Source organism: Camelina sativa, chromosome 3, assembly GCF_030686135.1.
Source record: "Camelina sativa cultivar CO46 ecotype springtype chromosome 3, ASM3068613v1".
Classification (NCBI taxonomy): domain Eukaryota; kingdom Viridiplantae; phylum Streptophyta; class Magnoliopsida; order Brassicales; family Brassicaceae; genus Camelina; species Camelina sativa.
The window spans coordinates 6,864,316-6,875,592 of NC_141882.1; the positions used below are offsets into that span (position 1 = coordinate 6,864,316).

General features: G+C 33.6%; 2 protein-coding genes across 3 annotated transcripts; one reads left to right on the forward strand and one right to left on the reverse strand.

Annotated features, from left to right (window-relative positions):
- Window positions 1-6,186, reverse strand: LOC104775801 (ATP-dependent DNA helicase 2 subunit KU70). The gene is made up of 18 exons (XM_010499735.3): window positions 4,807-6,186; window positions 4,604-4,681; window positions 4,356-4,475; window positions 4,136-4,250; window positions 3,726-3,831; window positions 3,498-3,615; window positions 3,294-3,377; window positions 3,130-3,188; window positions 2,728-2,905; window positions 2,429-2,505; window positions 2,028-2,175; window positions 1,555-1,616; window positions 1,365-1,425; window positions 1,149-1,241; window positions 936-1,056; window positions 738-840; window positions 487-649; window positions 1-370 (listed from the first exon to the last, which is right to left on the reverse strand). The coding sequence occupies exons 1-18, from the start codon at window positions 4,870-4,872 to the stop codon at window positions 257-259; spliced, it is 1,866 nt and encodes a 621-aa protein (XP_010498037.2). The 5' UTR covers window positions 4,873-6,186; the 3' UTR covers window positions 1-256.
- Window positions 5,667-11,093, forward strand: LOC104778752 (putative alpha,alpha-trehalose-phosphate synthase [UDP-forming] 2). 2 transcript variants are annotated; one of them, XM_087500311.1, is made up of 18 exons: window positions 5,667-5,929; window positions 6,655-6,843; window positions 6,928-7,028; window positions 7,304-7,689; window positions 7,783-7,897; window positions 8,013-8,114; window positions 8,200-8,350; window positions 8,433-8,521; window positions 8,622-8,670; window positions 8,780-8,880; window positions 8,979-9,166; window positions 9,251-9,368; window positions 9,472-9,630; window positions 9,720-9,842; window positions 9,926-10,013; window positions 10,113-10,243; window positions 10,360-10,458; window positions 10,547-11,093. In XM_087500311.1, exons 2-18 carry the CDS (start codon window positions 6,702-6,704, stop codon window positions 10,934-10,936), a joined length of 2,532 nt encoding a protein of 843 aa, XP_087356437.1. In that variant the 5' UTR covers window positions 5,667-5,929; window positions 6,655-6,701; the 3' UTR covers window positions 10,937-11,093. The 2 variants fall into 2 exon arrangements, with proteins under 2 accessions (XP_087356437.1, XP_087356436.1); XM_087500310.1 differs by lacking the exon at window positions 5,667-5,929 and having other exon boundaries at window positions 6,515-6,843.
- Window positions 11,094-11,277: the final 184 nt, after the last annotated feature.

Consider the following 11,277-nt stretch of genomic DNA (forward strand, 5'->3'; position numbering starts at 1 on the left):
AAGATTAAAGAATTTTATAGATTTCGTAAATGTAAATTTCGGCAGTTAAGAAAGAGAAAAACCATAATGTTAGAACAAAGATAACAGATCGTATCATAATTACATGACTTGGTTAACCAAAAGAGATAATTGTGGGGTGAACCGGAAGATAACTAGGTCCGGTTCCCATAAAGGACCAGACAAGTTTCAAAATCGGAAACGAAAACGTAGCTTCTAGCCTTCTACAGCCGAGTTATATTATAAGTCACGGTTAAGGTTATTTACCAATGTGAGTCAGAATCCGATTGATCAGAACTTCTTTCTTTCCGCCGACGGGAAGATTGTTGGCTGTCAGATATGTCTTCAGCTCTACCACAGTCAAGTCCTTCAGCTAAAAGAATAAAACAGAGCATGAAGTTTAGATAGAGAGATCTAAAAAGCAATGAAACAAAATGATTCTCATTATGCAGAGAGATCTAAATCAGTTTTTTAGACTGTTGCTTTCACCTTTCCCGTTTTTGCAAGCTCAATATAGTCATACTTTACGTCATCTGCGTTACAGGCTTTGCGCTTTCTTGTTTTATCCTTTGCCCCTGAGTCACTTTCTTCATCAGGGTCATCGCCGTATATCGACTGCTTAAATTGTTCTATCGCTTTTACAACTGCAGGTCTACAAGACAAAACGGCTCATAAAATCATTTGCTTATGGATGAATAGAGGAATGCCGAAACAGAGAATTTGAAAAGTTTGTGGAAAACCTATTCATTCCTTCTTCGTCAGGAAGTGTTTCATCTCTGGTATCACGAAGCTCGTTTTCATCCAGTGCAATGGCTTGTAAGATCGCGTAGTGTCTCTGCAAAGCTGCAACAAAGAGGGACTTCAATTTCTATATATGAACGGTTTCCAGATCAGCAGCTCGGCAACTATTAGGAACAACACAAGTGTGTTGGACATACCGGGATTAGCAAATTGGCAAACCGAAAAGTCATTCAACTCTAGACGTCGCATTAGAGCTGATGCCTTTTTAAGCTGATCATCTGATGGGCGTGGCGCAGCTACACCAGGTTTTGAATGCAACTGCCAAATATCCCACCAACAAGTCAAAATTTAACATACATGAATAATGTTGGAACCAAGTAACTTTTCAAAATAAATAAAAAATCTCATGCCTCTTCTACATCTCTAATATCATTAGCATATGGAAGATATATCATGTTCATCCCTGGTGGCTCCACTTGACCACCATCACTCTCGATTTCCTCCTGTTTGGGTTTAAGAAAAAGACATTGAGTAGATTGTTTAACAAAGCACAAATCAAAAAGGAATGAAGTTTCAAGATGAAATATATGTATGTGGACGAAAGGCCTCTATAGTAGTTCTCTCACCTGAGCAACAAGCGCAACCAATCTCGGAGGTGTAGTGCCACCATAAAATGCAACAGCAAAACTGCAACACAAGAGGATGCAGTAATTATTGGTTAGTATATCACAGCAAGTGCTAGAGTGTAATAGTCTGTCTAATATCCAGAAGTTATATTCAACTTCGAGTTCATAGGATTATATTTAATGTGCATACCGTTGAAGCTGAATCATGGATCTATGCAAGGCAATGAATGCACGAGTGCTCCCTATAACTTCCTGCATCATAAGCTCTCAAAAGTAAGAGTTTCCATGATATACAACTGTTTGACGGAAAAACATGCAATTCAAGTCCCTTGCTTCAGAACTTCTCAGCAAAAAATTTATAACTCTGTAACTTATATGATAAAGTCTGGTAAATATCTGAAGCTCCCAACTGATCATAGGACACCATTTTGACGAACGAAAAGAGCATAAAAAGAACTGAAATTAATGTTGGTAGAAACAACAAAGAAAATAAACATGATATAGCTATATAGGGTCCTGAAGCTCTATAACTAAGAGAACGACCAAATTTGGATAAACAATTTCAGCATCAAAGTGAAATTCTTTTTCTTTTCTAAGTGCCAAAATAATGAACAACTACAAGAATATTAGTCACAGCCATCAGATAAACGAGATGCGGCTAACCTTATCACTTGGATAGAGAAATGTAGAAGGCTTCAAATTGTGATAATCTTTGAGGCAATTAAGTGGCTTGAAACCCAGCAATCTTAAGTGTCCAGTCGAGATTCTTTTCACTTGGGATAGTTCTTCCATTGTAAACATGACATTCTGACTAGAAAGGAGAACAAAAAAAAATTTAAGCCAACTTCTGGTGGACATGAAAGAGTGGGGGCTTAAGTAGATTTTAGACTGCCAAGAGATTCACAATTTCACATTTCCTGTATTTTAATTTGCTCTCATAGTTTCTTCCTTCAATTTAATTTTGTAATGATATTGAAATGTAGACATAACTAACAATAAACGACCATTGCTACTATGCTTACAGGAAACCAGAAAAAAAAACAGGGTGCTATTCAGAGGCTTACTTTTTGTAAGGCTGAATCCGTTGTATAAGACCTTGCATTATGGCTCCAGTGTCCGTACAGATATATGATCTTTCCACCTGCAGACAAGCCCGCACATGAGACTATACAGCAAGGAAAGATGGATCTTTTAAAAACCAAAACATAGATATCAAGGACAATTCTTGGTTTACGATATTAAAAACGTGGACAGTGTTGATCTGAAAACAAAGGTGTTCACTTGTAATGAAAGCCAGAAGAACAGAAGACAAGTAAACGCACATACTTTTAATTCACTTGAAGGAGCTTGTCTGTTAGATTACCTTTACAGGAAGATTAGTAGTAGAGTCTAGCCAGGTTATGCTGCCAGGAATAGCCGGACGAAGTAAAGCATAACCATTCAATTCAATAGACAAGCCATCACAGATCATAAACGTAATTCTTTTTGCTATTCTCTTAGCAAGTACACGCTTCTTCAGTTGGTCCTTCATGTCCTCTAATCTGAAATAGAAACATTTCAGCAAAAAAGAGTACAACAAACTGCGTGAATCCTATAAAGCCAAATTCATATTAAAGAGAAATTACAAAGTGGTGTTTTTAAAGTCTTGAAACTTCTAAAAAAATCCATCACTGCTCTATCTGAGTGTAGCACTATGAAGCTATAAGCAACGGAATGAAAAAGACATATAAAGAATTTCACCAGACAAAGAAATGAAAGAACATACTTCTGTCCAACCGATGGCATGAACTCTGTAAGTTCATCACTGTTTAATCCAATTAAATCCTGGAAATATGTTGACAAAAAATCATGGAAATATAAATTATAGATAAAAATGCATATCTACGTTTTATAAGGTCAACAGAAGACGTAGATGGTTAAGAGATTAACCTTGTAGAAGAGAATTATGTTAAATTGCTTATCAGGTTGACTGAGAGGAAGAAGCTCGATTGAGATGCCAAGGTCTTGTGCATCCTTACGAAATCACCAAAAAGTAATAAAAAGTAAACCCATTAGTCCTTCTACAGTTTGATTACCAAGAAACCAATAGATTTCATTGTAAAACATATCTATGTACGATTGGAACTAAAGTACCTTAGCTCTCTGCAACGTCGTCCTCGTCATATCCTCTTTTACAGAGATCCTCATATTCCCAAAAGGATCATCTTCATTAGTGAATAGAAACATGCGCTTATCTGCTGTCTTTGAAGATCTAAGTATGTTTTTGTTACAAAATATTACCAACACAGGGATCAGATGGCAGGCCAAATTGAATGCATATCACAAACTTGGTACCATATCAAAGTTGAATTAGATGGTTACCCTTTGCGCAGTAGTGCTTGTGCAACCCAGAGGGCACTATAAAGGGAATTCTCTCGAGAATCCGAGACGATACCAGTTTGACTGCCAATATCCTTATCAAATGATTCTACACCCAAAAGATACCGTATACATTTCCCCCTTAGAAATTTTAAGCGTACACACAAACACATACAAGTAAGACCAAGCAACAAAGTAAATAGCTCTCTTTAAGCACACTACTCCACTCTTTAATCTTTGATTCAGTCTGAGAACTACCATAGAAATCTGAGGCGCTAAAAGCTTGCTCAACTGTTGTATATGTTAATTCTAACATGTAATGCCTTTTCTTACTAAGTGATGCTAAGAAAGGGATTCGAAACTCTTGTGTTAAAACTTGTAATGATGCAAGGGTAATAAGGCACATATAATACCTTCTATGAGATCGAATTCTTTAATCAGCCTTGCAGTCGGACGGTCAATACACTCTCTTTCTGGAACATTAAAGACATAAACACCATTTAGGTCCTGAAGATTCTTCTTTTCACGCTGCAAAACAACAACAAGATTGAAAAAAATTAAAAACAAATAAGTGAAGAGCCAAAAAAAAGAAGAAAAAGAAAACAATACAACACAAATCATCGAGACACTTACAGTGTTAAAGAAACAAAATGCAATCTCATCATTTGAACGATTGATAATATGAGACTTGAGTGACTGAGCAATGCAACTAACTGCAATGTGAAAATGACTTTCTTGTTTGTCCTCTTCCTCCTGCCAACACCATTTTTTTTTTTTTTTAAACAAAACATTTTTAAGAAAGTATACAAAAACAGAACATTTTGAGAAATTTTTCGGCGTAATCAAACATAAAAATTTTGAATTTTCTTAGGTATACTCACAGAGTGGCAAGTAGAACTGAACATTTTGGGAGAAGCATCGATTAGATAGACTACAAATTCTTTGGAAGCCTCTTTTTCCTGTGACACGAAACATACAAACACACTCAATAAGCAAATCCAAATTAGGGTTTTTTTTTTTTTTTTTGCTTTGACTTGTAAAAAAAAAAAAAAAAAACCTCAGAAGAAGAAGAATATGTCAAAACCTGAAAGAATTCGTTTTCTGGGTCTTCGTCTTCATCTCTGAAAACATCATCTGGGTCCAATTCCATCTCCGAACAAGGGATCAATGAACAGACAGCGATACAGCAACTGAGTCAGTGACTAATGATGGCTGCTCCTCTGCAAAACCTCGATTTTTTTGTTCAGAATGGTTTTAGCAGAGAACAATTTTTACCTGAGTGAACCTTATTGGGCTACGATGTGAAGCTTTTTTAATGGGCTACGGATGTGAAGCTTTTTGGAATTGGCCCAAAACAAACATAGATTAAAACTACATTAAAATAAAAATATTTACTGTATGATGATGATTTAGACTTTAGAGAAATTAATTTAATAATTCATCTTCATCATGTGTAAAATTATGTCATTGTTGCTGGAAATAATGTGATCAGTACGACAAAACTTTATAGATAAACTGACATGTGTATGTGTGTCTTAACGAAATTAATTAATGACAAATGATTAAAAGTTAATTAATTATTGATTAAGATCATATTGAAAGATAAACATGTTGATGAGCTATTAATTGTTGCAAATGTGAGTATGTATATGAGAACATATATAAACTGATTGATTGATGCCAGATGGTTTAAAGAAGCTCCAATTTTTTGGGGTAAAAAAAAACTATACTAATAGGTGTACATCTGTTAATGAGCCAGTGGCTGAAAATATAGATTTTTAATTAAATTTCATAATTTCTCTACATAATTATAACCAAATAAATGATAGTATAGATTCATAATGTAACAGAATCTATAGAAAATCAAATTAAGTCTGGAATTTCTTAAATTTTATCCATTACAATAGGTATAATTAATTTTATCCCAATGTGGCTAAGATATTAGTGAAAACCAAAAGCAAAAAAAGATATACGTGACATACTAGATTTCATGAATCTTGTGGAAAAGGATTAGTAAGATAAAAAAAAAAAGATTGAAGGGTAATTAGTATAATCTAATGACATGTATACAAGGAAAAAATTAGACCACATTATTAGAGAGGGGTATATTCCACCCTCAAAAAGTGGAATCTTAGACTTCCTATAAATTTGGAGGAAGACAAGAACAATATTCTCACAGTCTCCATCTCATTCTTGACAATCTTCTGGTAATCAAAAATACTTACATTGCTTGTAAACCAGTTTTAAATCCAACTATATCAGTTTTTCATCAAACAAATAAGTGATGACCATATCAGCTATTGATCTGACCATATCACCTCTTATCAAATAAAAAGTGTTTATAGTTTTTTTTTCAACAAAATTTCTAATTATCATATAGAGTTTTTAATACTTTAAACTTCTTTTTGTCAGGATTCAAGAAATCATATGTATATGTACATTTAAAGTTGTCTTTTATTTCTACAATCTGATTTCCACACTGGTTTTTTTATTTTCTTTTGCAGAAAACAATGAAAACATAATAAGTTATTAATTAAAGGAAATTTTGTTACTTTTTTCTTTTCTTTTTTGTTAAAAGTGGTTCTTGTTATCTTTCTGGCGCCCTTAGATGATACTTTCTCTGTCTCTCAAAGATTAATGTTATGTGATTTATTTTTGTCCCACAAAGATTGATATTTTACTATTTTTAGTTAATTAATATTAAACTTTTGTAAATTTCAAAAAATAAACATTAAAAAAATTCAATAGTCATTAGTTTATAAATATATAATACTTTTTAGTAAAAAAACTTTATTATATTTAAAATTAATAATCATTCTTTTTTAATTTGTGTGAAATCCTTCAAATATCCATTTTGGAGAGACAGATGGAATATTTAATTACACGCCTTATTAACAAATCCTGACTTTGTTTGGAAACCCAAATTGTGCAGATCGTTGATTAGTTTGACAAGTGTTTGATCACTAAGTTTGAAAGAAAATGATGACTAATGATGGTGCATGTGGTCAAAGGCCAAGACTGCTTGTGGTTGCTAACCGGCTTCCCGTTTCTGCAAAGAAAACCGGGGAAAATTCTTGGTCTATGAAAATGAGTCCTGGTGGTTTAGTCAGTGGTCTTCTAGGTAAGCCATGAGACATATTTATATATTGTATACATAAAATCACAATTATAAATTATAATTTTTTTTATTGGTGGGAACTTGAAGGTGTGACATCTCAATTTGATACCAAATGGGTTGGATGGCCTGGAGTTGATGTGTATAATGAAGTTGAGAAAACTGCACTATCTAAATCGCTAGCTGAAATGGTACGAATTTTTTTCCAAACAATTTTATTGAAATATTAGCGATTTAGGAATCTTACGTACGTGATAAAATTAAAAATATATAGAAACGCGTATAGTCTCTTATATAAGAGTTATAGACTACTCTTCTCAATTTTCATTACTTTTGAAATATTAAATATTTACATGTTACAAGAGTCTAGTAATTCGAAAGAAATGATGTCAATTATCATATGAAAACTCACAAATATTTTACAAAACATGATGTTTACTCTGTTTTTGTTCTTTCTAATTTGCAGAACTGCATCCCTGTGTTCCTTAATGAAGTTTTTGATCAATACTACAATGGTTATTGCAACGGTATTCTGTGGCCAATCCTTCATTACATGGGACTTCCACAAGAAGATCCTCATGACACAAACAAAACTTTTGAAACACAATATGATGCGTACAAGAAAGCAAACCGAATGTTTCTTGATGCCATAGTTGAGAACTATGAAGAAGGAGATATTGTTTGGTGCCATGATTATCATCTCATGTTTCTTCCCAAATATCTCAAAGAATACAACAACAACATCAAAGTTGGATGGTTTCTCCATTCACCATTTCCTTCCTCAGAGGTCTACAAAACCTTGCCATCGCGATCAGAGCTTCTTCGTTCCATTCTTAGAGCTGATCTACTCGGGTAAAATTCAAACTCTGAAAAAGTCGTATATGGTTAGGAATCATTTGATTTGAGTCAGAAGAGTTTTACAATTTTTCTATATGTTTTTTTTAGTTTCCACACATACGATTTTGCAAGCCATTTCATGAGTACATGTACTCGAATTCTTGGAGTTGAAGCAACATTTGAAGGAGTTGTGGATCAAGGCAGAGTCACTCGAGTAGCTGTTGTATGACTTCATATTCAAATCTTTAACATCTTAATCATACTTAGTTTCTCCAAAACTTAAATCAGTACATCATAACAATATATCTTCTATTTATGTTTTCTTTCGGTATTTTCAGTTCCCCATTGGAATAGATCCGGATCGGTTTATAAGAACATGTAAGCTCCCTGAAGCCACACAGCAAATTAATGAGCTTAAAGAGAGGTTTGCTGGCATAAAGGTAAAAATCTGTTTCTAACTTTTTTTTAGTTTGATGCTTAGTTACAAAGAAGAGATCATTACGTAATACATTTGGGTGTTGACAGGTAATATTAGGAGTTGATCGTCTTGACACGATCAAAGGGATTCCAGAAAAGTATCTTGCATTTGAGAAATTTCTTGAAGAAAATCCGAATTGGCGCCATAAAGTAGTGCTAGTGCAAATTGCTGTGCCAACAAGAAATGATGTCCCTGAATGTAAAAACATTTATATTCTATTATGCTTCTTAACTTAGATAACATTGATCATCAATTTTATGAGATTATGTTTTATATACAGACCGAAAGCTCAAAGACCAAGTTCATGGACTGGTAGGACGCATCAATGGTCGATTTGGTTCTGTCTCTTCTCTTCCAATTCATCATCTGGTTTGTTTGCTTTCTCTCTATGTAACTCATGTTCTCATAAGTTATATGCATTCTTTATAGTTTCTTGATAAAGTTGTCTCCTATATTCTCTGTTATATAGGACTGTTCTGTTGACTTCAGTTACTTGTGTGCACTGTACGCGGTTGCAGGTAATTAATCTCCTTCACTACATGTGGTGATCATTCTTGATATGGTTATAGTCCTTTTTAGAGATATATATCACTTCTTTGATGAGTTTATTTTCTTTTTTTTCTTTAGATGTAATGCTTGTAACATCATTGAGAGATGGAATGAATCTTGTTAGTTATGAATTTGTTGCTTGTCAAGAGGCCAAAAAAGGAGTTCTTGTTCTCAGTGAGGTAGCAAAAATAATTGCATTTTTTATATTAGCAGTAAATTTACTAATGCTTTAGATTAAATTTTAAAGTAACTGATTCTTTGCATATAATCTATACAGTTTGCAGGTGCTGCACAGTCTCTTGGTGCTGGAGCTCTTCTTGTGAACCCTTCGAATGTTACAGAAGTTTCTTCTGCCATTAAAGAAGCCTTAATTATGCCAGCTGAAGAAAGGGAAAAAAGATATAGAGTAAACTTTCAGTATGTGTATATTCATTCTGCTAAAAAATGGGGAGATGATTTCATGAGGTAATCGAAAGAGTAGAAGAAGAAACCATAACTTTTCTTGAAAACAGTAACTCTTATGCTAAGTTTTTGGTCATCTCTATGCAGTGTACTCAATGACACTATTGCTGAATCCGAGATGCAACTTAGGAAAACCCCACATGAACTTCCACAGCAAGATATGATTCAACGATATTCGCAGTCTAACAATAGACTGATAATCTTGGTAATTATAAGCTAGCTTGGGATATTTTCTTACTCTTTTAAAGAGTTTCATGGTTTTGTTGTTTACTTGGCTTTAATTAATAAACTGTAAAATATGTTTTCAGGGTTTTAATGGAACACTCACTGCGCCAATGAGTAGCCAAACTAAGGAAATGGATCTTAAACTAAACTCAGAGCTAAAAGGAACACTGAGAGCATTATGCAATGATCCCAAAACAACAGTAGTTGTATTGAGTAGAAGCGGAAGAGACATATTAGACAAAGTATGATCAATATCTTTCTTATTCTCTTATCTTTGCTTGTTATCACACATTTTTATATTTATTTGTGACTGATGTCGTACTATATACAGAATTTTGGAAAGTATAATATGTGGCTGGCTGCGGAAAATGGAAGGTTCCTAAAGCGTTCTAATGGAGAATGGGTAACAAATATGCCTCAAAACATGAACCTCGATTGGGTTGATAGTGCCAAGGTTAGTAATTTCCTATATATATGATCTTTTAATTTATATCTTTCTTGAAATCTTTTCTTGGTTAATTTTTTTGTGTATTGTAGAATGTTTTTCAGTACTTCACTGATCGGACTCCAAGATCGTTCTTTGAAGCAAGCGAGACTTCGCTTGTATGGAATTACGAACACGCAGGTGAGCTATAATAGTTTATTATTGGGATTTATTTTTCCACCTTGCAATATAACTTTTTGTTAAATTTTTCCATTTTTTTTTTATAACTATTTTTGTAAGATGTTGAATTCGGGAGAGCACAAGCAAGAGACATGTTACAATACTTATGTGGAGGACCAATTTCTAATGCATCAGTTGATGTTGTTCGAGGAAACCATTCTGTTGAAGTCCATGCCACTGGTGAGACTAAGGTAAATAAATGCTTCTCGTTTTTTTTTTTGGAGATGTTCCTATATATATGAGCTACATTATGCAACATTCGAAATATCAATTTGATTATATAAGTTGTTCTTTCTTTGTTTCTTAGGGGACAGAAATTGGTCGTGTTTTGGGAGAAATAGTGCATAGAAAATCTATGACTACACCGTTTGATTTTGTCTTTTGCAGTGGTTACTTCTTGGAGAAGGTAAAGCTTGTCATACTCTTTATACTAATAAGACTTTAGATTATATCCGTCTGGCTTTTTCATACAAATGGGTCGATAAATTTTACAGGACGAAGACATTTACACATTCTTTGAATCAGAAGTCTTGTCGCCCAAGTTATCTCATGAAACTAGGTCCAAGTCTCCATCAAGTAATCATTCCCTAAAGAAGAAAAGGAAGGTTTCGTTGAACGTTCTTGACCTCAAGAAAGAGAATTACTTCTCTGCAGCTATTGGACAAACTCGTACAAAAGCTCGCTACGTCATTCACTCATCTCACGATGTAGTAGACTTGCTCCACAAGCTTGTAGTTGCAGTTCCAACGACAAGATTGACAGACTCATTTTCTGATAGCGAATTATATCGGACTCGCAATGACAACACAAGTTCAAAAAGCTTGATCAATTATGTCGGAAGAAAGGAATTGGTGAATGGAGACACTGGACAAATCGACATGTAAAAAAAGTTCCAGGTCTTGGACTTAAACCATTTGTAAACCTTATTAATTACTAAATCTATTTTCTTGTCAAACTTAATTACTATATCTTTAATTAATTTGTAATATCATCAGCAAATAACACATAAAAATCTAGTTTTTTTACAAAACAAAACAAAAAGTTTACCTTCGTACGAGAAGTATTCATATTTATAAATCAAAAATACATAACCTTCTAAATGTCTCGTATATAGAAGATTATATATTTGGCTAAAGTCTATGTGGCAAAGTCTCAGTGATTTATGTTTTATAAGATAAATATAAAAATTGATGTTTGAAATATAGTATAGTAGTTTTATCTAAAA

What these genes read in the sequence shown, in the direction of transcription:
- LOC104775801 (XM_010499735.3), bottom strand. Translation starts at nt 4,872, where the DNA reads ATGGAATTGGACCCAGATGATGTTTTCAGAGATGAAGACGAAGACCCA. An exon ending in CAGAAAACGAATTCTTTCAG is followed by an intron (nt 4,682 to 4,806) that starts GTTTTGACATAT and finishes TTCGTGTCACAG; the next exon opens with GAAAAAGAGGCTTCCAAAGA. An exon ending in CATTTTGTTTCTTTAACACT is followed by an intron (nt 4,251 to 4,355) that starts GTAAGTGTCTCG and finishes GTTGTTTTGCAG; the next exon opens with CGTGAAAAGAAGAATCTTCA.
- LOC104778752 (XM_087500311.1), top strand. Translation starts at nt 6,702, where the DNA reads ATGATGACTAATGATGGTGCATGTGGTCAAAGGCCAAGACTGCTTGTG. An exon ending in CTAAATCGCTAGCTGAAATG is followed by an intron (nt 7,029 to 7,303) that starts GTACGAATTTTT and finishes TCTAATTTGCAG; the next exon opens with AACTGCATCCCTGTGTTCCT. An exon ending in AAGAAATGATGTCCCTGAAT is followed by an intron (nt 8,351 to 8,432) that starts GTAAAAACATTT and finishes TTTTATATACAG; the next exon opens with ACCGAAAGCTCAAAGACCAA.